Source organism: Coregonus clupeaformis, chromosome 17 (genome assembly GCF_020615455.1).
Source record: "Coregonus clupeaformis isolate EN_2021a chromosome 17, ASM2061545v1, whole genome shotgun sequence".
NCBI lineage: Eukaryota > Metazoa > Chordata > Actinopteri > Salmoniformes > Salmonidae > Coregonus > Coregonus clupeaformis.
Genome location: NC_059208.1, coordinates 69,994,584 through 70,021,808, shown reverse-complemented (window position 1 = coordinate 70,021,808; position 27,225 = coordinate 69,994,584). Strand labels below are relative to the sequence as shown.

Here is a 27,225-nt window from a genome sequence, read left to right as displayed (position 1 = left end):
TGTCTGTATGTATGTCTGTCTGTCTGTCTATGTGTCTGTCTGTGTGTCTCTCTGTGTGCCTGTGTGTCTGTGTGCCTGTGTGTCTCTCTGTGTGTCTGTGTGCCTGTGTGTCTCTGTGTGTCTGTGTGTCTCTCTGTCTGTCTGTGTGTCTCTCTGTGTGTCTGTGTGTCTATGTGTCTCTCTGTGTGTCTGTGTGTCTATGTGTCTCTCTGTGTGCCTGTGTGTCTCTCTGTCTCTCTGTGTGTCTGTGTGTCTATGTGTCTCTCTGTGTGTCTGTGTGTCTCTCTGTGTGTCTCTCTGTGTGTCTGTATGTCTGTATGTATGTCTGTCTGTCTATGTGTCTGTCTGTGATTATTTATGTGTGTCTGTGTGTCTCTCTGTGTGTCTATGTTAGTCTCTTAGTATCTATACATATGTTTATGTTCTGTTGATGTAAAGTGATGTCTTTCCTCCTGCTCTCCTGCTCTGGGTAACATGACAGAGAGAGAGTGTGTGTGTGTATCCTCACCTGTGTGTGTGTGCGTGTATATATCCTCATCTGTGTGAGTGCATGTTTGTGTATCCTCATCTATCCCCTGTCTCCCCCAGGTCTGAGCAACATCATCGGTGTGATCGTGTACATCTCTGCAGCGCTGGGAGACATCTCCCCTAAGAAGGACGAGGACAAGAAGTGGCAGTACAGTTACGGCTGGTCCTTCTACTTCGGAGGCCTGTCCTTCATCATGGCTGAGATGGTGGGTGTTCTGGCCGTCAACATCTACATAGAAAAGAACAAGGAGCTTCGCTGCCGCTCGCGCACTGACATCTTCAAGGGGACCACGCACGCCATGCTCCGCCTACCCAGCTACCGCTTCCGCCGTCGCTCCCGCTCTTCATCCCGCTCCACCGACCCCTCACGCTCCCGAGACCCCTCGCCGGTGGGGGGAGGTGGGGGGAAGAACTTTGGTCTGCCCCCCTCGGCCATGCTCTCCCAGGGGCCCATGTCTGTGTCCACGCTGCCCAACCCTCACTCTCGCTCCCACACCACCCTGGCGGGGGGCGACATCTCCCTCTACACGCTGTCCCGCGACCCCAAGCTGGCTGGCCTGCCCCCCATGTACGGCACCGTGGACCGCGCCACCCTCTACCAGCTCCACAACTGCTTCCCCAAGGACGGGGGAGGAGGGGGAGGAGGGGGTGGAGGGGGAGTGATGATGAGCGGTACGCTACCCTCTCTGAAATCCCACAACCCCTCACTGTCCCAGAATTCCTCCAACTCCAACGCGCCCATGGGCAACTCGGTGGGCTCGGGGCCCCCACCCTTCTCCTCGTCCACGGTGGAGAGAGAACGAGGGATGGGAACGCTGGACAGGCTGAAGGGAGATAGAGAGAGCAACTCCAATACACTCAACAGGAAGACAACACCCGTGTAGAGAGGAGGGAGAGAGGGAGAGAGGGAGGGTACACAGGGAAGGAAGAGAGGGAGAGATATATAGAGAGGGGGATTGGGATAAAGGAATGGAGAGAGGAGAGAGAGAAAATGAGGGAGTGCTAGATCTCTCCCATCATTTTCACTGTTAGAAGTAGTCTACAGAATCTCACTGAGAAACAAAAGAAAACAAGTAATAACAGAACGTGATAATTACAACAATAATGAACTTTCACAACAAAGCTATTTTACTATTTTAACGCACTAGAAATGATTTATTTTGTTAATGATCCAACGCGATTAACCTTGGGCTACTATTTAAAACAATCCACTTTCTTTAGTGCAATACTAACGCTAATTTAACGAGATAATATTTGACATCACTTGTTGTTGTGATTATTATTAGCGTTATTACGAGCTAGCTCTGTTTGCAATGCTATCGTTTTAGAATGATGATATGATTTGTATGATTTTCACTCTGATTTTGGATCCTGACGACGTTTACTGTGAATTTCTAAACACAGACACGCTGGTATGATCAGTGGGCTGTGTAACTGTGTCATTGGTGTCAAGCATGAGAAGATGAGAGTGTGTATTATGATTTACAGTACCAGTCAAAAGTTTGGACACTCCTACTCATCAAGAGTTTTTCTTTATTTTTAATATTTTCTACATTGTATAATAATAGTGAAGACATCAAAACTATGAAATAACACATATGGAATCATGTAGTAACCAAAAAAGTGTTAAACAAATCAAAATATATTTTATATTTGAGATTCTTCAAAGTAGCCACCCTTTGCCTTGATGACAGCTTTGCACACTCTTGGCATTCTTTCAACCAGCTTCATGAGGAATGCTTTTCCAACAGTCTTGAAGGAGTTCCCACATATGCTGAGCACTTGTTGGCTGCTTTTCCATCACTCTGCGGTCCAACTCATCCCAAACCATCTCAATTGGGTTGAGGTTGGCTGACTGTGGAAGCCAGGTCATCTGATGCAGCACTCCATAATTTTCCTTATTGGTCAAATAGCCCTTACACAACCTGGAGGTGTGTTTTGGGTCATTGTCCTGTTGAAAAACAAATGATAGTCCCACTAAGCACAAACCAGATGAGATGGCTTATCGCTGCAGAATGCTGTGCCTTGAATTCTAAATCACAGACAGTGTCACCAGCAAAGCACCCCCACACCATCACACCACCTCCTGCATGCTTCATGGTGGGAACCACACATGCGGAGATCATCCGTTCACCTACTCTGCGTCTCACAAAGACACAGCATTTGGAACCAAAAATCTCACATTTGGACTCATCAGACCAAAGGACAGATTTCCACTGGTCTAATGTCCATTGCTTGTGTTTCTTGGCCCAAGCAAGTCTCTTCTTATTATTGGTGTCCTTTAGTAGTGGTTTCTTTGAAGCAACCATGAAGTCCTGATTCACACAGTCTCCTCTGAACAGTTGATGTTGAGATGTGTCTGTTACTTGAACTATGTGAAGCATTTATTTGGGCTGTAATCTGAGGTGCAGTTAACTCTAATGAATTTATCCTCTGCAGCAGAGGTAACTCTGGGTCTTCCTTTCCTGTGGCGGTCCTCATGAGAACCAGTTTCATCATAGCGCTTGATGGTTTTTGCGACTGCGCTTGAAGAAACGTTCAAAGCTCTTGAAATGTTCCGTATTGACTGACCTTCATGTCTTAAAGTAATGATGGACTGTTGTTTCTCTTTGCTTATTTGAGCTGTTCTTGCCATAATATGGGCTTGGTCTTTTACCAAATAGGGCTATCTTCTGTATACCACCCCTACCTTGTCACAACACAACTGATTGGCTCAAATGCATTAAGAAGGAAATAAATTCCACAAATTAACTTTTAAGAAGGCACACCTGTTAATTGAAATGCATTCCAGGTGACTACCTCATGAAGCTGGTTGAGAGAATGCCAAGAGTGTGCAAAGCTGTCATCAAGGCAAAGGGTGGTTATTTGAAGAATCTCAAATCTCAAATATATTTTGATTTGTTTAACACTTTTTTGGTTACTACATGATTCCATTTGTGCTATTTCATAGTTTTGATGTCTTCACTATTATTCTACAATGTAGAAAATAATAAAAATAAAGAAAAACCCTTGAATGAGTAGGTGTGTCCAAACTTTTGACTGGTACTGTATATTATTTAATTATTATTATTATATAATAATAATAATAATAATAATAATAATAATAATAATAATATATAATGTCTTATTATTATTATTATTATTATTATTATTATTATTTTTATTATTATTACAACTTGTTTTTTGGTGGAGATCAGTTAATTTATTTTTAAAGTCTATTTAGATTTTCTACCCCTAGGTATTAACACACAGTTAAAAAAGTTGTGTGAATACTGTACATTGTCTTCCAATATTGTAACTGAAGGATACAATAAGTGAGTGACTGAGGCGACTGAGCAACTTCAGTGTTATTATGAGTCTGTTTTCTATGGGCCTATGTTAGTCGGAGTTCCATTCTAATCAATGTTAGCAGTAGTCGTAGCTGTAGTCGTGTTGAAGATGTTTGTTTTCTGGGCATTAACAGAAACCTCTGTCTTGAGGAGAGAAGAAGAGAAATTGATATATTTGTACAGAGAAACAGGTGAGGCTTGTTGCCTGGAGAGAAGAAGAAAAACAGTTATTCATTATTTTCTAGAGCGAGAGACCCAAAATGATTCTCGAGAACAGACACAACAGACATGCTATCCAGCCATCATTAAAATGACATTGACAATGAAAAACTTCAATTAAATAAATGTGTGTGGGGACGGAGGTGGGGGGGGGGTTAAAATACACTATAGAGAAAACTTTTGAAATGAAACATGTACATTGTAATTAACGCATACCTATATTTGCAAACTCTATAGATACTTTCTTTAGGAACTCTGGTATGAAAACAGGGTGTGTATTTTGGGAAGGGGAGGGGAGGGTGATGTGTTTTTCATCCTCTGTATGGGTACAGGCTACCCCCCAGTTCTCATGGGGTGCGCTGGCTCTCCCCACCCCACCCTGCCCTGCCCCACCCTAGCTTGGCCCCGCCCTGCCCTGCCCTTTTTTGGGCATGTCTTCAGTGTTTACCCTCCTCTGTCACATGACCCATGACAGAATCACCATGAAGACGAACATCCAAACCCCACCCCCAAAGAAAAAACTCTCACTGTGCTTCCCAAGTGACCCCTGAACTTTGACCTTTTGACCCCTTCTGTTTATGTTGATGAGAATGTATACACGTGTAAACACTCTCCTGCACCTCATTTATTGTCTGGAGTGATGGCAGCACTGGGATGGACAATATTGGACACCCCGCAACATTACAGACTGGGGAAAGGAAATGAAACCACCTGACGCTTCCACATTCTTTTTCATTTTAGTTTCTTCTTTTTTATTTCATTTGAGAAAAAAAAGAATAATGTGACAAAACTGCACACAGATAGCATTTATGTGGGCAATATGAATAGTATGTAGTTGAGAATAGATAATAGACACAATGATTATGGTTTATCTAAATGTGTGATAAACTCAAACACTGTATTGCACGAAGTTTATAAAAAAAACAATAACAGACTGATTTATAGACTGATTAATTTTTTTCTTTAAAGGAATGACAGTATGAGATGATCAAGGGATGGAGAGAGAGAGAGATGGAGGGAATGACAGAGAGCGAGAGAGAGAGAGAGAGAGAGATGGAGGGAATGACAGAGAGAGAGAGGGAGAGAGAGAGAGAGAAAGAGAGAGAGAAAGAGCAAGAGAGAGACTTGACACAACTTTAGACCACTTACAGTATGTTGAAGGTATGAAAACATCTGACTAAATATAATTTGCACTATAGAGTGCACTATCCTGTTAATGAATGTGACCACGATGGGACAGTCCACTATGGGGAGGCACTGCTGTGAGAATTGGGCTCTATACTGCCCCCTACCAGCTGGGCCACAGAGGCATTTCTACAGTATACAGTGCCTTCGGAAAGTATTCAGACCCCTTGACTTTTTCCACATTTTGTTACATTACAGCCTTATTCTAAAATGAATTAAATAACACATTTTCCTCAGCAATCTACACACAATACCCCATAATGACACCATAAAGCGAAAACAGGTTTTTAGACATTTTTGCAAATTTCTAAAAAATAAAAACTGAAATACCTTATTTAAATACCTTAAGTACTCAGACCCTTCGCTATGAGACTCAAAATTGAGCTCAGGTGCATCCTGTTTCCATTGATCATCCTTGAGATGTTTCTACAACTTGATTGGAGTCTACCTGTGGTAAATTCAATTGATTGGACATGATTTGGAAAGGCTGTCTATATAAGTCTATATTTAGAAAACCTGTCTATATAAGGTCCCACTGTTGACAGTGCATGTCAGAGCAGAAACCAAGCCATGAGGTCGAAGGAATTGTCCGTAGAGCTCCGAGACAGGATTGTGTCAAGGCACAGAGATCCTCTGTGGAGATGGGAGAACCTTCCAGAAGGACAACCATCTCTGCAGCACTCCACATTTACATTTACGTCATTTAGCAGACGCTCTTATCCAGAGCGACTTACAGTTAGTGAGTGCATACATTCTTTTATTTTTCATACTGGCCCCCCGTGGGAATCGAACCCACAACCCTGGCGTTGCAAACGCCATGCTCTACCAACTGAGCTACATCCCTGCCGGCCATTCCCCTCCCGTACCCTGGACGACGCTGGGCCAATTGTGCGCCGCCCCATGGGTCTCCCGGTCGCGGCCGGCTACGACAGAGCCTCCACCAGTCAGGCCTTTATGGTGGAGTGGCCAGACGGAAGCCACTCCTCAGCAAAAGGCACATGACAGCCCGCTTGGAGTTTGTCAAAAGAAACAAGATTCTCTAGTCTGATGAAACCAAGATTGAACTCTTTGGCCTGAATGCCAAGCTTCTCGTCTGGAGGAAACCTGGCGCCATCCATACGGTGAAGCATGGTGGTGGCAGCATCATGCTGTGGGGATGTTTTTCAGCGGCAGGGACTGGGAGACTAGTCAGGATCGAGGCAAAGATGAATGGAGCAAAGTACAGAGAGATCCTTGATGAAACCCTGCTCCAGAGCGCTCAGGACCTCAGACTGGGGCTAAGGTTCACCTTCCAACAGGACAGCGACCCTAAGCACACAGCCAAGGCAATGCAGGAGTGGCTTCGGGACAAGTCTCTGAATGTCCTTGAATGGCACAGCCAGAGCCCGGACATGAACCGATCTAACATCTCTGGAGAGACCTGAAAATCGCTGTGCAGCAATGCTCCCCATCCAACCTGACAGAGCTTGAGAGGATCTGCAGAGAGGAATGAGAGAAACTCCTTAAATACAGGTGTGCCAAGCTTTTAGCGTCATACCCAAGAAGACTCAAGGCTGTAATTGCTGCCAAAGGTGTTTCAACAAAGTACTGAGTAAAGGTTCTGAATGCTTCTGTAAATGTGATATTTCCGTTGTATATTTTTTATACATTTGCAAAAATTTCTACAAACCTGTTTTTGCTTTGTCATTATGGGGTATTTTGTGTAGATTGATACGGGGGGAAAACAATTTAATCAATTTTAGAATAAGGTTGTAAAGTAACAAAATGTGGAAAAAGTCAAGGACTCTGAATACTTTCCCGAATGCACTGTATGTCCAACCAATGCATGATAACACACACACACACATGCATACAAACAAAAACATGGAAATGCATTGAAGTTTGTAATAATACTTGATACTTTATTTATTTAACTTTATTTAACCAGGAAAAGAGGTGGTGATACTACAAGTCTCCTATTTCCCAGTCTGCAGTCTGAGGTTCACTTACACCTGGTACAAGCCAGCAGTGCTTCTATTGCTCTCGTCAAAGAGGCTGTGCAGAACCATTAAACAGCTATATATACTTTCTGAACACAGTGTCATGTGTCAGCACTGGTTTCAGTTTCTGCTCACTGGGAGCAGTGGAGGGCTAGAGTGTATGTGTGTTAGTGGTATCTGTACCCCCCTTGGACAATTAGGGCATAGGGGGTCTAGAAGGAAGGGAACAGACATGGAAGGAGGTTCTAGGACCCTTCTGACCTAGTACACCACCTCTGGGCCAATGGGGTGAGGGCAACAGGGGTGGGGGCTTGGGAAGAGGTGCTCCCCTAGAGACAGGAGAGAAAGTAGGGTTGGGAGAGGTGGGGGTGCAGGTGCACGTGGGGGTAAGGGTGAGGGTAGGGTGGGGGGTGAGGTACATAGTTTACATTCATGGATAAGGTTTCTCAACCTCTGCAGTGCAACTGGGATGAGCAATTTACTAATTTTAGAGAGAGGGAGAGAGAGAGAGAGAGAGAGAGAGAGAGATGGGGGTGGCAGAGTTGGGGGTTGGGGGGTAGGTCTGTTGGTAAGGGGTTGATATATGGGTTGCGTTTAACCTCTTGAGGATCAGACCCTTTTTTTCCAATTTTCGCCTAAAATGACATACCCAAATCTAACTGCCTGTAGCTCAGGACCTGAAGCAAGGATATGCATATTCTTGATGTGAAATTAATGTAGGCGAATATAACACATTAGATCTGGTAAAAGAGAATACAAACAAAAAAACATATTTGAAATGCAAGAGAAAGGCCACAATATAATATTGCAGTTTAGGCGTGTGTGTGATCCTGTGAAGCATTGCAATACTGCACTATTTTGTATCAAGTCTGCCCAAATGAGCAGAATTGGTCAATTGATACATTTTCAAGTACATAACTATAGAGAACATACAAAACTGATATGGTAATACAAAATGTAAGTTTACACACTCCCAGGAATGTCATACATGATGGATCATTAGCTTATACACTAACTTTCATACATCTAGATGGCCGGGCAGGGTGGGTGTGGAGCCAGAGACAACAAGGGTTCAAACTGTAGAACCCAGTTCCTACATTTGAATATAAAAATGGATTTTATCAAACAAAACTATGCTACATTTTATCTCTGGGACCCTCAAGATGACATATCAGAGCAATATTACTGAATGTAAATACATTATTTACCTTCAGAGGTGAATGTATCAAACCAGTTGCTGTAATACGTTTTTTGTTGTTGTGCACTCTCCTCAAACAATAGCAGGGTATTTTTTTCACTGTAATAGCTACTGTAAATTGGACAGTGCGGTTAGATTAACAAAAATTTAAGCTTTCTACCCATATAAGACATGTCTATGTCCTGGAAAGTTTGCTGTTACTAACAACAGTCATGCTAATCACATTAGCGCACGTTTGTCACGCCCTGACACAGAGGACGCTTATATGTTGAGTCAGGGTGTGTATATTCTATGTTGTATTTTCTATGTTTAGATCTAGTAGGTCTAGATCTATGTTGGCCGGTGTGGTTCCCAATCAGAGGCAGCTGTCGCTCGTTGTCTCTGATTGGGGACAATACTTAGGCAGCCTATTGGCACTAGTGGGTTGTGGTATGTTGTTTGTGTCTACCTTGGACTTCACATTTCGTTTCGTTTATTGTTTTGTCGTTGTGTTTATTAAGTTTAAATAAACATGTATGCATATCACGCTGCGCCTTGGTCTGACCCGTCGATGAACGAACGTGACAGAAGATCCCACCAAATAAGGACCAAGCAGCGTGCCCAGGAAGAGCGAATTGCCATGTCACAGGTGGGCAAATTGTGGTCATGGGAAGAGATATTCGCGGGGAAAGGGCCATGGGCGAAGGTAGATGCCCAGGCAGGAGAGGAGCAACGGCAACACGGAAGCCGGCGGAGGAGGAGGCCCGAGAAGCAGCCCCAATAAAAAAAATTTGGGGGGCTAAAGGGGTGGTCGGGGAGCGTGAGAGAAGAGCCCCGACCACTGCACCCGGTTGGTTTTCAGTTTGGGTCCCTACGACCTTGGGAAGAGGAGTGGGAACAGTATTATACTGAGGAGTCGGAGGATGACGACGACGACGAGTTTCTGTTCCCTAACTCGTGGGGGCTCCCGGAGGAGTAGGAGTGCCGACAACGGAGACCCGAGAGGCAACCCCAATAAAAAAAATTTGGGGGGCACACGGTGTGGACGACGAGGCAGCAGGAGGCCGCGACAGGGCGGATCTGCAGGTTAGGAGAGGAGGCCACCATGTTACGGGGGCTATTGGTTCAGAGGGAGCAGGAGTTAGTCGGTCAGAGGGAGGCGCTACAGGAGGCTATAAGGGAGAAGGAAAGTGTAGAGGCACGGCGAGAAGAGCTGGTTAGGCAGCAGAAGGAGCGGGGGTTAATAAAGGAACCCAGTCCCGCTCCTCGCACCAAGGAAGTGGTGCGTGTCGCCAGTCCGGTCCGGCCCGTTCCTGCTTCCCGCACTAAGCCAGTGGCGCGTGTTCCCAGTACGGCCCGACCCGTTCCTGCCCCTCGCACCAAGCCAGTGGTGCGCGTCGCCAGCCCGGTCCGGCCTGTTCCTGTCCCTCGCACCAAGCCAGTGGTGCGCGTCGCCAGCCCGGTCCGGCCTGTTCCTGTCCCTCGCACCAAGCCAGTGGTGCGCGTCGCCAGCCCGGCCCGGCCTGTTCCTGCCCCTCGCACCAAGCCAGTGGTGCGCGTCGCCAGCCCGGTCCGGCCGGTTCCTGTCCCTCGCACCAAGCCAGTGGTGCGCGTCACCAGCCCGGTCCGGCCTGTTCCTGCCCTTCGCACCAAGCCAGTGGTGCGCGTCGCCAGCCCGGTCCGGCCTGTTCATGCCCCTCGCACCAAGCCAGTGGTGCGCGTCGCCAGCCCGGTCCGGCCTTTTCCTGTCCCTCGCACCAAGCCAGTGGTGCGCGTCGCCAGCCCGGCCCGGCCTGTTCCTGCCCCTCGCACCAAGCCAGTGGTGCGCGTCGCCAGCCCGGTCCGGCCTGTTCCTGCTCCTCGCACCAAGCCAGTGGTGCGTGTGTCCAGTCCGGCACGGCCCGTGCCTGTTCCACCGGTGCCTGCTCCACTCCGGAGCCAGAGCAGTCCGCTCCACCGGTGCCCAGTTCAGCTCCGGTCAGCTGCTCCACTCCGGAGCCAGAGCAATCCGCTTCACCGGGGTCCAGTCCAGCTCCGGTCAGCGGCTCCACTCCGGAGCCAGAGCAGTCTGCTCCACCGGTGCCTGATCCAGCTCCGGTCAGCTGCTCCACTCCGGAGCCTGAGCAGTCCGCTCCACCGGTGCCTGGTCCAGCTCCGGTCAGCGGCTCCAGTCCAGACCCAGACGTCAGCCCCTCTCCAGGTTCGGGGTCTCCCACACCAGGGTCCAGACAGGGCTTGGAGTATAGTGGGAGGAAGGAGAGGGGAAGCAACGCGCCGAGGTCTAGACCAGACCAGGGGCGCAACAGGGAGGCGGAGAGTGAGAGGTCGTCACGCCCTGAGCCGGATCCGCCTCCGAGGCGGAATGCCCACCCGGTCCCTACCCTGTTATGTGTATGTTGTGCGGTCGGAGTCCGCACCTTTGGGGGGGGGTACTGTCACGCCCTGACGCAGAGGACGCTTATATGTTGAGTCAGGGTGTGTATATTCTATGTTGTATTTTCTATGTTTAGATTAAGTAGGTCTAGATCTATGTTGGCCGGTGTGGTTCCCAATCAGAGGCAGCTGTCGCTTGTTGTCTCTGATTGGGGGCCATACTTAGGCAGCCTATTGGCACTAGTGGGTTGTGGGCTCTTGTTCCGTGAAAGGTATGTTGTTTGTGTCTACCTTGGACTTCACGTTTCGTTTCGTTTCGTTTATTGTTTTGTCGTTGTGTTTATTAAGTTTAAATAAACATGTATGCATATCACGCTGCGCCTTGGTCTGACCCGTCGATGAACGAACGTGACAACGTTAGCTCAACAGTCCCGTATACAGGACACCGATCCCATAGAGGTTAAGTTAGAAGGGAGAAAAGGACTCGTAGACGAGACAAAGAGAAAGACAGAGACAAAGTAGGAGAGTGTTTCTTATGTCAAATCTATTTATTTCAGAAGCAAACCCAGTGAGACATATTTATGATTATATGACCATTAAGGCACAATGTGCATTTCCCTAAACTAAAATGTAGGTAGAGAAAGACAAGGTGGGCTTTATTATGACAAATAAAACACATGATGAAAAAAGGGTTTGGATAGGCTAAAAACTAAATACACCCTCCTAAGTTTGAACAAAAGGTTACAGTGTGCAGGTATAAATAAAATATAAACACATATTTTATATACAGAGCTGTGCTTGTAAAGTGAGTCTATACAATACACTGTCAAATATACATCTGTATCTTCCGTACATACATTAATTCATTCACATATGCAATCATTCTTACATAAAAACAGCATTCATTCATGTGGACAATGTGAAGATAATAAATATTTAGTAAATTGCTTAGATAATATATTATTTCTAGGTATTCAATGTAAGGCCTCATAATCATTCATAATAGATTAATAATGACATCTTGCAAGGCGTTTCATGTAGCAGGGATGGCTATGCCACTTCCTGGAAACAATAAAGTAGCTCCTCCCTTAGCAACGGTAGTGACCTACATGTTACCATGGTACCATGGTGCCCTGTGAACTTTACCCAACCCATAGCCCCCCAGATAGATGCCACCACACTCCCGGTGTGATTTAATTGACTAGGTGACACCATCAATAAGTAATGGTTAGTACATAGTACATAGTACAGACATGATGCTGCACCCCACTGCTGGGTCTTTATCTACAACTACAGTGTGGTTGACAATGGTTGTGTTTAAAGGGCTAGTTCAGTAACAAAATGACATTGGTTTCCTTACCCTCTTAGCAGTCAATGGACAAGTTAAGACAGCAATCCATGCTTTGGTTTTGTTTAACCCAGCATTACCCCCCTGGTAAAGACTGGGTTCTGCTTAGAAACATTGCTTGTTCTTTGGTAGGTCACCAGAAACTTCTAAAAGCTTTAGGTTGGTCACGATGTCAAAAAGTGGGAAGGTTCTGGTCTACGTAGTGTTTTCTCGTAAGGTCACAGGCTTTTGGGCAGGCTTGTAGAGTTATAGGCACAGTTAGTGAGTATAATTGTTATTGCATTAAGTAAACACCGTGTAGCCCTACAAGTTAGTCAGTCTTTCAGTCAGTCTGTCAGTCTGTCAGTCAGTCAGTCAGTCCATCTAGTTTGTCATCAACAACTGGCTAAATAAAAAGGGGTCTACAACTCAACTCCTAGATGGCATCAGTGTCTACTGGTTGTAGTTGTTCAAATCAGTGTCTGATTTATACCTGACAATTAAAACCAGCAGACAGTGCATCCTTCGAGGACTGGAGTTTGATTGTGATCCTGATATAAAACTTTTTTTTTATCCCAGTAATGCGCTTTTGGGCCTCCCATGTGCTAGGTGGCGCTGTTGTTGCGTTGAGGCAGACATTTCTCCCAGGGGCTGTAGGGGAGGGAAAGGATCAGGAAAAGGATCCCCCCCACGATGAGGATGGCCCCAGCGAAGCCCACACAGGCCACAGACCAGGAGAGCTCGTGGTGGAGCGGTATGGAGTGGTCAGATGACAACAGGGCCAGCACTGACTGGTGAAACACAAGTATAGACAGCAGGACCAGTAGACCTGTGGGAGGGTGGGAGGAGAAGGGGGGAGAGGGAGTAGGAAGGTGGGAGGGGTGAGAGAGAGAGAGAGAGAGAGAGAGAGAGAGAGAGAGAGAGAGAGAGAGAGAGAGAGAGAGAGAGAGAGAGAGAGAGAGGAGAGAGAGGAGGGGGGAGAAAGAGAGGAACTGTTGAGGGTCTAAGTCTAAGTCTACTCCCAGAATAGTGTCTGCTCTCTTTGTAGTCTATTTCCCCTTACCTGATAGGATGAAGCAGAAGGAGGCGGGCTTGAGGAAGAAGGGCACTCCTTTACTGAGGGACATGGTGATACAGATAGCACCCATCACCATCATAGACAGCGCTATCATTGCTAGGATAGCAGCCGCTATGTTCAGGTCTGGGAGAGAGAGGGGGATGGAGAATAAGTAAATAGAGGGAGAAGTGGTTAGAGAAAGAGTGAAGAGGTGTTGGAGAGGTAGACAGGGGAGAATGAGGGAGGGAGGGAGGGAGGGAGGGCAGAGTTACACCTCAGTGAGTATTGTGCATCTGAGAGTGAGAAAACGTCACAGGGGATAAATACAGCACCGTGAGAAAGAGAGAGAGGGGGAGAGGGAGAGGAAGAGAGAGAGGAAGAGGGAGAGGAGGAGGAGGAGGAAGAGGAGGCGAGACTTAAGATGCTGACTTACTCTTGTGGGTCGTCTTCTTAAATATGACTGCGTTGTCTCCATTGGTGAAGAATCTGAAGTAAGTGCAGTTGGATTCTGAGGAGAGAAACAGAGAGGGAACATCACGCACACGCACACGCACACACACGCACACGCACACGCACACGCACACACAGTATATTACTGGTCCTCAGCAATGTGTTTCCCTATGCATCCATCCCCTCTGTCCTCCTAGGCATAAAGTCCTATTTTTATCTGCTGTGTACCGGGAGCTTGAGCACCATGAGAAACACTGCTCACTGCTCCACACAGTCCCACATCCACAGCACATACACACACATATGGTGCCACGAGAGAGAAGGAGAGAAGGGGGGGAGGGGTGGAAGAGAGGGAGAAGGAGAGATAGAAAGAGGGGGCAGGTGGAGGGGGAGGAGAGAAAGCAAGGCAATGTGTAGGGAGGCAGAGACAGAGAAGGAGAGAGCGAGAGAACACAGAGAGCATGAGAAAGAGGGGGAAGGAGAGATAGGGAGTGATAGAGGGGGGTGAGAACGAATAGAAAGAGGGAGACAGATGGAGGGGGAGGTGAAAGAGATGAAGGGAGGAAAAGAGAGAGAGGATCACAAGGGCTTGGTTAATACTGTATTAGACAGACACTCTTCCTCTCTGTCCTTCTCTCTCTCTCTCTGTTTTTATATATATACACACTACCAGTCAAAGGTTTGGACACACCTATTCATTCAAGGGTTTTATTGAATTGTTTACAATTTTCTACCTTGTAGAATAATAGTGATAACATCAAAACTATGAAATAACACATATGGAATCATCTAGTAACCAAAAAAGTGTTACAAAAATCAAAATATATTTTATATTTGAGATTCTTCAAAGTAGCCACCCTTTGCCTTGATGACAGCTTTGCACACTCTTGGCATTCTCTCAACCAGCTTCACCTGGAATGCTTTTCTAACAGTCTTGAAGGAGTTCCCACATATGCTGAGCACTTGTTGGCTGCTTTTCCTTCACTCTGAGGTCCAACTCATCCCAAACCATCTCAATTGGTTAGGAGGTTGGGTGATTGTGGAGGCCAGGTCATCTGATGCAGCACTCCATCACTCGCCTTCTTGGTAAAATAGCCCTTACACAGCCTGGAGGTGTGTTGGGTCATTGTCCTGTTGAAAAACAAATGATAGTCCCACTAAGCCCAAACCAGATGGGATGGCATATCGCTGCAGAATGCTGTGGTAGCCATGCTGGTTAAGTGTGCCTTGAATTCTAAATAAATCCCAGACAGTGTCACCAGCAAAGTACCCCCACACCATAACACCTCCGTGCTTTACGGTGGGAAATACACATGTGGAGATCATCCGCTCACCCACACCGCGTCTCACAAACCCACAGCGGTTGGAACCAAAAATCTCAAATTTGGACCCCAGACCAAAGGACAAATTTCCTCCAGTCTAATATCCATTGCTCGTGTTTCTTGGCCCAACCAAGTCTCTTCTTCTTATTGGTGTCCTTTAGTAGTGGTTTCTTTGCAGCAATTCAACCATGAAGGCCTGATTCACACAGTCTCCTCTGAACAGTTGATGTTGAGATGTGTCTGTTACTTGAACTCTGTGAAGCATTTATTTGGGCAGCAATTTCTGAGGCTGGTAACTCTAATGAACTTATCCTCTGCAGCAGGGGTAACTCTTGGTTTTCCATCCCTGTGGGAGTCCTCATGAGAGCCAGTTTCATCATAGCGCTTGATGGTTTTTGCGACTGCACTTTGAATAAACTTTCATGGTTCTTGACCTTCATGTCTTAAAGTAATGATGAACTGTTGTTTCTCTTTGCTTATTATAGCTGTTCTTGCCATAATATGGACTTGGTCTTTTACCAAATAGGGCTATCTTCTGTAAGAAGGCACACCTGTTAATTGAAATGCATTCCAGGTGACTACCTCATGAAGCTGGTTGAGAGAATGCCAAGAGTGTGCAAAGCTGTCATCAAGGCAAAGGGTGTCTATTTGAAGAATCTCAAATCTCAAATATTTGATTTGTTTAACACTTTTTTGGTTACTACATGATTCCATTTGTGCTATTTCATAGTTTTGATGTCTTCACTATTATTCTACAATGTAGAAAATAGCAAAAATAAAGAAAAACCCTTGAATGAGTAGGTGTGTCCAAACTTTTGACTGGTACTGTATACGGTTGCTTGTGAAAGTATTCAACCCCATTGGCATTTTTCCTATTTTGTTGCCTTACAACCTGGAATTAAAATGGATTTTTGGGGGGTTTGTATCATTTGATTTACAAAACATGCCTACCACTTTGAAGATGCAAAATAATTTTTGGGGTGAAACAAACAACAAATAAGAATATAAGCCACCTTTTGCAGCAATTACAGCTGCAAGTCTCTTGGGGTATGTCTCTATAAACTTGGCACATCTAGCCACTGGGATTTTGGCCCATTCTTCAAGGCAAAACTGCTCCAGCTCCTTCAAGTTGGATGGGTTCCGCTGGTGTACAGCAATCTTTAAGTCATACCACATATTCTCAATTGGATTGAGGTCTGGGCTTTGACTAGGCCATTCCAAGACATTTAAATGTTTCCCCTTAAACCACTCAAGTGTTGCTTTAGCAGTATGCTTAGGGTCATTGTCCTGCTGGAAGGTGAACCTCCGTCCCAGTCTCAAATCTCTGGAAGACTGAAACAGGTTTCCCTCAAGAATGTCCCTGTATTTAGCGTCATCCATCATTCCTTCAATTCTGACCAGTTTCCCAGTCCCTGCCGATGAAAAACATCCCCACAGCATGATGCTGCCACCACCATGCTTCACTGTGGGGATGGTGTTCTCAGGGTGATGAGAGGTGTTGGGTTTGCGCCAGACATAGCGTTTTCCTTCATGGACAGAAAGCTCAATTTTAGTCTCATCTGACCAGAGTACCTACTTCCATATGTTTGGGGAGTCTCCCACATGCCTTTTGGCGAACACCAAACGTGTTTGCTTATTTTTTTCTTTAAGCAATGGCTTTTTTCTGGCCACTCTTCCGTAAAGCCCAGCTCTGTGGAGTGTACGGCTTAAAGTGGTCCTATGGACAGATACTCCAATCTCCGCTGTGGAGCTTTGCAGCTCCTTCAGGGTTATCTTTTGTCTCTTTGTTGCCTCTGATTAATGCACTCCTTGCCTGGTCCTTGAGTTTTGGTGGGCGGCCCTCTCTTGGCAGGTTTGTTGTGGTGCCATATTCTTTCCATTTGTTAATAATGGATTTAAATGGTGCTCAGTGGGATGTTCAAAGTTTCTGATAGTTTTTTATAACCCCAACCCTGATCTGTACTTCTCCACAACTTTGTCCCTGACCTGTTTGGAGAGCGCCTTGGTCTTCATGGTGCCGCTTGCTTGGTGGTGCCCCTTGCTTAGTGGTGTTGCAGACTCTGGGGCCTTTCAGAACAGGTGTATATATACTGAGATCATGGGACAGATCATGTGACACTTAGATTGCATACAGGTGGACTTTATTTAACTAATTATGTGACTTCTGAAGGTAATTGGTTGCACCAGATCTTATTTAGGGGCTTCATAGCAAAGAGGGTGAATACATATGCACGCACCACTTTTCCGTTATTTATTTTTTAGAATTTTTTGAAACAAGTTATTTGTTTCATTTCACTTCACCAATTTGGACTATTTTGTGTATGTCCATTACATAATAACATAAATATCAGAAGTCTACTTCCTAAGTTTGAGTTATTCACTGCGTTAGCACACTCTGCCAACCCTGATGTTCTAGCAGTGTCTGAATCCTGGCTCAGGAAGGCCACCAAAAATTCTGAAATTTCCATCCCCAACTATAACATTTTCCGTCTAGATAGAACTGCCAAAGGGGGTGGAGTTGCAATCTACTGTAGAGATAGCCTGCAGAGCTCTATCATACTATCCAGGTCTGTGCCCAAACAGTTTGAGCTTCTACTTCTAAAAATCCACCTTTCCAGAAATAAGTCTCTCACTGTTGCCGCTTGCTACAGACCCCCCTCAGCCCCCAGCTGTGCCCTGGACACCATATGTGAATTGATTGCCCCCCATTTATCCTCTGAGTTTGTACTGCTTGGTGACCTAAATTGGGATATGCTTAATACCCCAGCCATCCTACAATCCAAGCTAGATGCCCTCAACCTCACGCAAATTATCAACGAACCTACCAGGTACAACCCTAAATCCTTAAACATGGGTACCCTCATAGATATCATCCTGACTAACATACCCTCTAAATACACCTCAGCTGTCTTCAACCAGGATCTCAGCGATCACTGCCTTATTGCCTGCGTCCGTAACGGGTCCGCGGTCAAACAACCACCCCTCATCACTGTCAAACGCTCCCTAAAACACTTTAGCGAGGAGGCCTTCCTAATTGACCTGGCCCAGGTATCCTGGATGGATATAGATCTCATTCCGTCAGTAGAGGATGCCTGGTTGTTCCTTAAAAGTAATTTCCTCTCAATCTTAAATAAACATGCCCCATTCAAAAATACAGAACTAAGAACCGATATAGCCCCTGGTTCTCCTCAGACTTGACTGCCCTTGACCAGCACAAAAACATCCTGTGGCGTACAGCATTAGCATCAAATAGCCCCCCGCGATATGCAACTTTTCAGGGAAGTTAGGAACCAATATACACAAGCAGTCAGGAAAGCAAAGGCTAACTTTTTCAAACAGAAATTTGCATCCTGTAGCACTAACTCCAAAAAGTTTTGGGACACTGTAAAGTCCATGGAGAATAAGAGCACTTCCTCCCAGCTGCCCACTGCACTGAGGCTAGGAAACACTATCACCACCGATAAATCTACAATAATCGAGAATTTCAACAAGCATTTTGCTACAGCTGGCCATGCTTTCCATCTGGCTACCACTAACCCGGCCACCAACTCTGCACCCTCTGCTGCAACTTGCCCATGCCCCCCCCACTTCTCCTTCACACAAATTCAGACAGCTGATGTTTTGAAAGCGCTGCAAAATCTGGACCCCTACAAATCAGCTGGGCTAGACAATCTGGACCCTTTCTTCCTAAAACTAGCCGCCGAAATTGTCGCAACCCCTATTACTAGTCTGTTCAACCTCTCTTTCATAACGTCTGAGATCCCCAGAGATTGGAAAGCTGCCGCGGTCATCCCCCTCTTCAAAGGGGGTGACACTCTAGATCCAAACTGCTACAGACCCATATCCATCCTGCCCTGCCTTTCGAAAGTATTCGAAAGCCAAGTTAATAAACAGATCATCGACCATTTCGAATACCACCGTACCTTCTCCGCTATGCAATCCGGTTTCGAGCTGGTCACGGGTGCACTTCAGCCACGCTCAAGGTCCTAAACGATATTATAACCGCGATTGATAATAGACAGTACTGTGCAGCCGTCTTCATCGACCTGGCCAAGGCTTTCGACTCTGTCAACCACCGCATTCTTATTGGCAGACTAAATAGCCTTGGTTTCTCAAATGACTGCCTCGCCTGGTTCACCAACTACTTCGCAGATAGAGTTCAGTGTGTCAAATCGGAGGGCCTGTTGTCTGGACCTATGGCAGTCTCTATGGGGGTGCCACAGGGTTCAATTCTTGGGCCGACACTTTTCTCCGTGTATATCAATGATGTCGCTCTTGCTGCTGGTGACTCTCAGATCCACCTCTACGCAGACGACACCATTTTGTATACATCTGGCCCTTCATTGGACACTGTGTTAACAAACCTCCAAACGAGCTTCAATGCCATACAACAATCCTTCAGTAGCCTTCAACTGCTCTTAAACACTAGTAAAACTAAATGCATGCTTTTCAATCGAACGCTGCTAGCACCCGCCCACCCGACTAGAATCACCACTCTCGACGGGTCTGACCTAGAGTATGTGGACAACTACAAATATCTAGGTGTCTGGTTAGACTGTAAACTCAACTTCCAGACTCACATAAAGAATCTCCAATCCAAAGTTAAATCTAGAATCGGCTTCCTATTTCGCAACAAAGCCTCCTTCACTCATGCTGCCAAACATGCCCTCGTAAAACTGACTATCCTACCGATCCTTGACTTCGGCGATGTCATTTATAAAATAGCCTCCAACACTCTACTCAGCAAATTGGATGTAGTCTATCACAGTGCCATCCGTTTTGTCTCCAAAGCCCCATACACTACCCACCACTGTGACCTGTACGCTCTTGTTGGCTGGTCCTCACTACATGTTCGTCGTCAAACCCACTGGCTCCAGGCCATCTATAAATCACTGCTAGGCAAATCCCCGCCTTATCTTAGCTCATTGGTCACCATAGCAGCACCCACCCGTAGTCTGCGCTCCAGCAGGTATATCTCACTGGTCATTCCCAAAGCCAACACCTCCTTTGGCCGCCATTCCTTCCAGTTCTCTGCTGCCAATGACTGGAACGAATTGCAAAAATCTCTGAAGCTGGAGACTCTTATCTCCCTCAATAACTTTAAGCATCAGTTGTCAGAGCACCTTACCGATCACTGCACCTGTACACAGCCCATCTGAAATTAGCCCACCCAACTACCTCATCCCTATATTGTTATTTAATTTGCTCTTTTGCACCCCAGTATCTCTATTTGCACATAATCTCTTGCACATCTAGCATTCCAGTGTTAATACTATTGTAATTATTCTGCACTATAGCCTATTTATTGCCTTACCTCCATAACTTGCTACATTTGCACACACTGTATATATATTTTCTGTTGTATTTCTGACTTTATGTTTTTTTTACCCCATATGTAACTCTGTGTTGTTTTTGTTGCACTACTTTGCTTTGTCTTGGCCAGGTCGCAGTTGTAAATGAGAACCTGTTCTCAACTGGCTTACCTGGTTAAATAAAGGTGAAATAAAAATAAAAATAAAATAAATACATGAAATCCAAATAAAAATCCATTTAAATTACAGGTTGTAATGCAACAAAATTGGAAAAACGGCAAGAGGGATGAATACTTTTGCAAGGCACTGTATCTTGTCCAGTTGGGGTATATCTCTCATCCTCTGCTGCTCTTCCTCGATCCCCCTCTCTAGTAGTCACCCCTGCATACTCTGTTCGGTTATAGACGCAGAGGGACCCACAAACACACAGCCACACACACAGCCACAGCCACACACACACACAAATATGTTTGTTTTACTATCCTTGTGGGGACCAAATAATTTATTCCCATTCAAAATCCTATTTTCCCTAAACCCTAACCCTATACCTAACCCTAACCCTAACCCTAACCTTAACCTTAACCTTAACCTTAACCTTAACCCCAAACCCTAACCCTAAGCCTAAAATATTATTTTTCCTTGTGGGGACCGGCGAAATGTCCCCACTTGTTCGACTTCTCGTCACCACAAGGATAGTAAAACCAAACACACACACACACACACAAGTACAAACACATACAGCAGAGTCTCCTATCAACCTCAATGCTATTCTGTCTGCAACACTGGTGCATTATAGGCAACCTGTAAATTATGACCACAGATTTATAGTGAGATCTACCTCTCCACCTGTCCACCTTTCCACCTCTCCACCTCTCCACCTGTCCACCTCTCCACCTGTCCACCTGTCCACCTCTCCACCTCTCCACCTCTCCACCTCTCCACCTCTGAGCGGCTCAGTCAGTTAGTCAGAGGTTATGGTAATGTACAGTAGCAGTGAGTGATGTATGATGTATTAGTTGGTCTGGCGCTGACAGACAGTGACAGAGAATGACTGTGAGGTTGTTTCCCAGGGACAGGCGCCAGGGGCATGGAAACATGAATGTGAAATAGAGATGCACAGACGGAGAAACTGTTGTTTTTCTCCAAACATGAGGAGTCCACACACACACACACACAGCAGAGCCTGTCTGTCAGGCGCTGTGGGCCAACAGTGTTTAGACGCGAGGAGACGAGGAAGTGTCAGAATAGATACTGAATCTACTCCAACACACACAGACCGTCATCGTAAACACAGATGTTTATCTGCTAGACAAGACACACACGGTGAGTCAGACATAGATGTTTATCGACTAGACATCCAAGGTGAATCAGCCCTCTAAAATACCTGAGGCTGATAAACAACGCACCAAATGGATATAGCGTGTCATCTACATTGTAATAGATATGAACATTCATAGGACTCATCCATCCTAATAAAACAAGCAAACTCAAGACTGCAAAATGAAATATTGCAATTTTATATTTATACAATGTAAAATATATATACATCCTATTCAAAACAATACATACATAATTGCTAGTGTATCACAGCCAACCACTCCCAGCCTGGCTGAATATCAGACTGTTCTGGCAGATAAAGCATGAATACAGGAGATGGCTCCCTCATCCTACCGTAGGCCCTGTCTGGCCCCCTCTGTGGGACTAGTGCTTTAATACCTGCATTCATCCACCACTGAACGATCCCTACAGACAGAAACGGGTCATTCCACAGATAAGAGACTTACATGGGGGAACGTAACAGTACAGCATGGAGTAAGTGGCTGAAAATCTTAATTTATTAGCTTTCTTTTGTTGAAATTTAAAACATATCATTTTTGTTTTTTATAGAGAAGATTTCATGAAAAACACTGATATAATGAGGAATTCCTGCAATCAATATCAGAAATATATTTATTCTAAAACTGAAAGGAATTGAAATTAAATAATAATAACAATAATAATAATAATAATAATGATCCATTGAAATATTCCAAAAGGAAAAGCTCCATTATGCAGTAAAAGGGAAGCATCTGTCTTATATAAACTCACTGAAAGGTTGGATTTTACAAGGACACTGTAAACATCCTTTTCTGACTCACCAGTGATCATAGAAATCTGATACCTATAGCTAGATAACTAACTGACAGACCACAGTAGCCACATTCAGATTTGTCAAATTCAGACTGGCTCCATTTCAAAGCAGTATTCCTTTAAGGACTCAATTTGCACATTATCTGTAGGATGACCCAGATACACACACAGCAAGGCTGGCATACACGCCTCCTATTCACACACGTTTGCATAAGCACGCGCGCACACACACATACATAAGCGCACACACACGCATACATACAATACACACATGCATACACAGACCCACATATTGCTGCTGCACTGATGCAAATTCCTGGGAGACATCCACCACACTGCTTCCACCTATCCTATGCTTACAGATCAGTGCAGAGGAAGGGGAGGAAGCCCTAACTAACACACACAGCACTGCAGTGCGATCAGGGGTTGGTCATGAAATCAGTGCCCCAGTTACCTCCATCGTTACCTCCATCTCTGCGGTTGTGATTTGAGGGAGTACAGCTACGACCGGAAGTTACTATTCGTAGCAGGTTAGGAGAGCATTTTAGCTAACCCTAACCCTTCTCCTAACCTTAACCTAAGTCTCCTAACCTGCCACGATAATTATCCTAACCTGCTACGTAAATTATCCTAACCTGCTACGAAAAAGTCACTTCCGGTCGTAGCTTTACTCCCTCTAGTTAGAACCCATTTTTACAGTGTTGTCATCAAAATGAGACACTAAGGATGCTACCTAGCCTGTCCCCAAAATCAACTCATGGCCTGCCCTAATGCAACAGACAGACAGACAGGTTCCTCACCTCCGGGCAGGTCGGTGGGCCCGCAGCTCTCTCTCTCGGGGTCGATGTCGTCCACCCACAGGGTGCGGGTACACCCCTTCCACAGGCCGTAGTGGGCCGTCTGACATGTCTGGTTGTTGCTCCAGGTCTTGGGCATGGCCAGCTCCACCCAGAACTCTGTCCCCACCCCCAGCACTGTCAGGGTCACACCCACAATGGCCACGAAGAACGCCAGCTTGATCTTCCCCTCCTGGCTGTCACTCATCCTAGGGGTCCGCCTTGGAGCACGCCCCCCTCCCTTCACCCCTGCTAGGCCCCCATGGGCCCCAGCTCCTACCACCCCCATACGGCCATCCTCCTCCGGCTGGACAATATAGTTGGACCACATGGTGACCTCTACCAGAGGCCGAGAGAGGCCGGATGGAGAGAGGAAGGGAGGGAAAGAGGGAAGAGGACGGGAAAGAGGGTGAAGAGAGAGAAGCAGGGAAATAATTGAAGGGAGGTGAACTCAAACCCAAAAAATAAGAAAGGAAGGTTGAAGACAGGAGGAAGGTAGAGAGAGACAGATAACAGCAGTTCAGAGGTTGCTGTGGGGATGAAGAATGGAGAACGGAGAGAACAGGAGGAGGAAAGGGGAGAGAGAGATGGACGGTTCAGTATGGGAGTAGAAAAGATGGGAGAATGGAGTGATGGAGAGAATGGAGGAGGAGGGGACTGGGTGACGAGGAAGGATGGCGTCTAATTGTTCTGGAACACTCCTGAATAAAAACAAGGAAAGAAGAAAAAGAAAAAAAGAAGAAAACGGTTAACAACGACAAAACACTCTGTCCCCATCCATAACAAGAGAGATGATGATTCCCTAAAAAGGGGGATCAAATTCAGGTGGGAAAGAAACTCTTGACTGGGCCAACACTGACCTCTCTGTGGATAAAACTGCCAGTCTGCCTGGAGTACAGATCCTTTGTTGCTGCCTAGTGGTTAGAGCGTTGGGACAGTAACTGAAAGGTCGCTAGTTTGAATCCCTGCACTGACAAAACAATCTGTAAATGTGCCTTTGAGCAAGGCACTTAACATTAAATGCTCCAGGGTTGCTGTTGACAATGGCTGGCTGTGACCCCACTCTCTGAAGGTGTCTCAGGGGGAGTTGGGATATGCAAAAAAACACATTTTCAATTCATGTGTGAAATGGTACAAATATAAGCACCCACCAAATCGTTTCTGATTATCAATAAACTGCCAGGATTGGAAATTATTTGTTGCTGTCCTATGCACCAGATAGAGTATGAGCCAGATACAAGCTATTTGAGCAGACTGCTGTCAGGGTCAAGGTGAGAATCAAATCCTCTATTAGGAACTATGTTTGCTCTGGACCAGCCAGCCATAATGGAAAGGCTACTGTTTTCTCCCAGACGCCTGCCAATATCCCAGCCAGGTATCCCTGGGTCAGCCCCTACAGATCCTCGCTGAGCCTGGTGGATAACAGGTTGCTACTAATACCCCTCTGAAAGTAATACTCTGCATTACACTGAGTGTACAAAACATTAGGAACACCTTGCTAATATTGAGTTGCACCCACTTTTGCCCTCTGAACAGCCTCAATTCGTCAGGGCATGGACTCTACCAGGTGTCAAAATGCGTTCCACAGGGATGGTGGGCCATGTTGACTCCAATGCTTCCCGCAGTTGTGTCAAGTTGGCTGGATGTCCTTTGGGTGGTGGACCATTCTTGATACACACGGGAAACTGTGGAGCGTGAAAAACCCAGCAAAGGTGTAGTTCTTGACTCAAACCGGTGCGCCAGGCACCTACTACCATACCCCGCTCAAATGCACACATACACAATCCATGTCTCAATTGTCTCAAGGCTTAAACCTGTCTCATCCCCTTCATCTACACTGATTGAAGTGGATTTAACAAGTGACATCAATAAGGGATCATAGCTTTCACCTGGATTCACCTGGTCAGTCTATTTCAATGAAAGAACAGGTGTTCTTAATGTTTTGTACACTCGGTGTACATGTATCATGTATACCCGCAGATACCATGAATCTTTTGCCCATGTGTGTGTGTGTGCGTGCGTGTGTGTGCGTGCGTGTGTGTGTGTCCTAGCTCTCTGTATAGTTTCTGTTGTTCCAAACACATCTAGGAGGAGATGAGGGAGAGGAGCTTAGTGGTGAAGATTAAACAGAGTGAGTGACAGGACACCAAGGGGTGTGTGTGTGAGTGTGTGTGTGTGTGTGTGTGTGTGTGTGTGTGTGTGTCTGACAGACCACAGACTGTGGAAATTAATGCCAAGCGCTGACAGTGGTGGTGGACAGGTTGAGTGTGCCAGGAATAGGTCCCACATCAGGGGACAGGGCAGTGGAGTGAGTGATTGTCCCAGGCATAGGTCCCACATCAGGGGACAGGGCAGGGCAGTGGAGTGAGTGAGTGTCCCAGGCATAGGTCCCAGGTTGTGGCACAGCCAGTCAGACAGCAGGTGAAAATAAAAGAGAAATACTTGATCCATTGAGTAGGTTCTCTACTATCAAACTGCGATCCTAAATCAACCCATTGCCCCTACCCTTTACGCACGTAAGTAAAACTGATGAAAAGTCCTCCTAGCCTATAAGAGGGTAAGTTGGTATATTGCTAATACAGACAATCCTCTAACATCTACACAAGTGCCTGAGGGGTTAGGGGCAAGGGTTGAGTTGGGGCAGTGGGCATTCAAGGATGGGAGACAGCAGTTCAGTTTAAGCGTGTGAGTTTGTAAGTTGCTTTGGATGAAAGTGTCCATTGAGTGACCATCTAGATGTGATAGCACTGTGGGGCAGGAGTGTGGATACTCTGTGTAGCAGTGGAGGCTGGTGAGAGGAGCTATAGGAGGACGGGCTCATTGTAATGGCTGGAATGGAATTAAAGGAGCGGAGTCAAACGTTGTTTCCATATATTTGATACCGTTTCATTTATTCCATTCCAGCCATTACAATGAGCCTGTCCTCCTATAGCTCCTCCCACCAGCCTCCATTGCTGTGTATTAATCCAGTAGGTGTGTACTCTGCTATCAATCTATAGCTCCAAGCCAAACTCAAAAGGCTGAATACTCTCTGCCCTTTTTAAAATGGTGGACTGAGACGTCCTTCTGACAGACCTGGCAACCACAGTGGAAGGGATCACTTACTGTCTGTCAAATAGCATCATGGTACGGCCCACAGAACCAAAATAAAGAGAAATTTATATCAGATATTTCCAATGGCTAGACCAAAACTTCTCTTGCACATTGAGTAACCTATAGCTTATATCTATAACATAAGACATATCACTGAATCTAATGGAAACTAACAAGAGTAGCTGCTGATAGTTGAATTAGGAGCTGTAGAATTACACACACCTCACATGGATGGATATTCCATTACATCATGCACTGCTAAGCTAAATTATCTAACGTCATTGGCAGATCATTTTGCTTATTTTAATAAAACAATTAAATATCTCGAAAATATATCTTCAAATAAGATACATTACTTATATTTAGCCTTTTTTAGGTTAAAAGAAGCCAAATATCTGCCAATGACGTAATATATTTTAGCTTGGTAAGACAAGAAACACTAATTTTAAGTGAATCATCACTCAAGATAAGATATTTAGGCTTGCTTAGATGTCACTTTTTGCTGTGCAATGTCCATGTCCATGACACAGCAAACTGTTCCACAAATCAGATCAAACCTAATCGTTTGTAGACAACCATCAAAACTAAGTTCGACTGCAGAAATGTTTCCTTTCAAAAGAATCTGTCCATTACTTGTTGAGCAGTAGAACTAAAACGGCAGACTCTAACTGGTCACACATGTTAGGAGAAAACATATATGTTTGTGAAAATCAGCAACATTCTCTCCTACTTAACCACCATTACTGCAACCAGCACAACATGCAGCTATAAGCACGATCTAAAGCACAGCACCAATAACAACCATGAGAAAAGTAAGTCTGACCTGTTTGGGCTATGTTGTTCACTTCAGATGGAAAGAAGCTTGAAACTTAATAGAGAGGGGAAAGTTGGGAGTGTTGGCGAGGGAG

General features: G+C 45.6%; 2 protein-coding genes across 3 annotated transcripts in view; one reads left to right on the top strand and one right to left on the bottom strand.

The window, feature by feature from the left end:
* The window catches only part of LOC121542930 (voltage-dependent calcium channel gamma-4 subunit-like), a 37,982-nt gene extending 36,381 nt beyond the window's left edge, over positions 1-1,601 (top strand). For both annotated transcript variants that reach the window (XM_045226679.1, XM_045226678.1), the window contains exon 6: positions 589-1,601. In XM_045226679.1, the coding sequence (XP_045082614.1) occupies positions 589-1,412 (824 nt within the window). In that variant the 3' untranslated portion in view covers positions 1,413-1,601. The remainder of the gene's footprint in view (positions 1-588) is intronic.
* Positions 1,602-11,312: 9,711 nt separating this feature from the next.
* On the bottom strand, positions 11,313-27,225 carry LOC121542932 (voltage-dependent calcium channel gamma-6 subunit-like). Its single transcript, XM_041852560.1, has 5 exons — positions 27,141-27,225; positions 23,189-23,925; positions 13,608-13,682; positions 13,181-13,318; positions 11,313-12,946 (listed from the first exon to the last, which is right to left on the bottom strand). Exons 2-5 carry the CDS (start codon positions 23,553-23,555, stop codon positions 12,723-12,725), a joined length of 804 nt encoding a protein of 267 aa, XP_041708494.1. The 5' UTR covers positions 23,556-23,925; positions 27,141-27,225; the 3' UTR covers positions 11,313-12,722.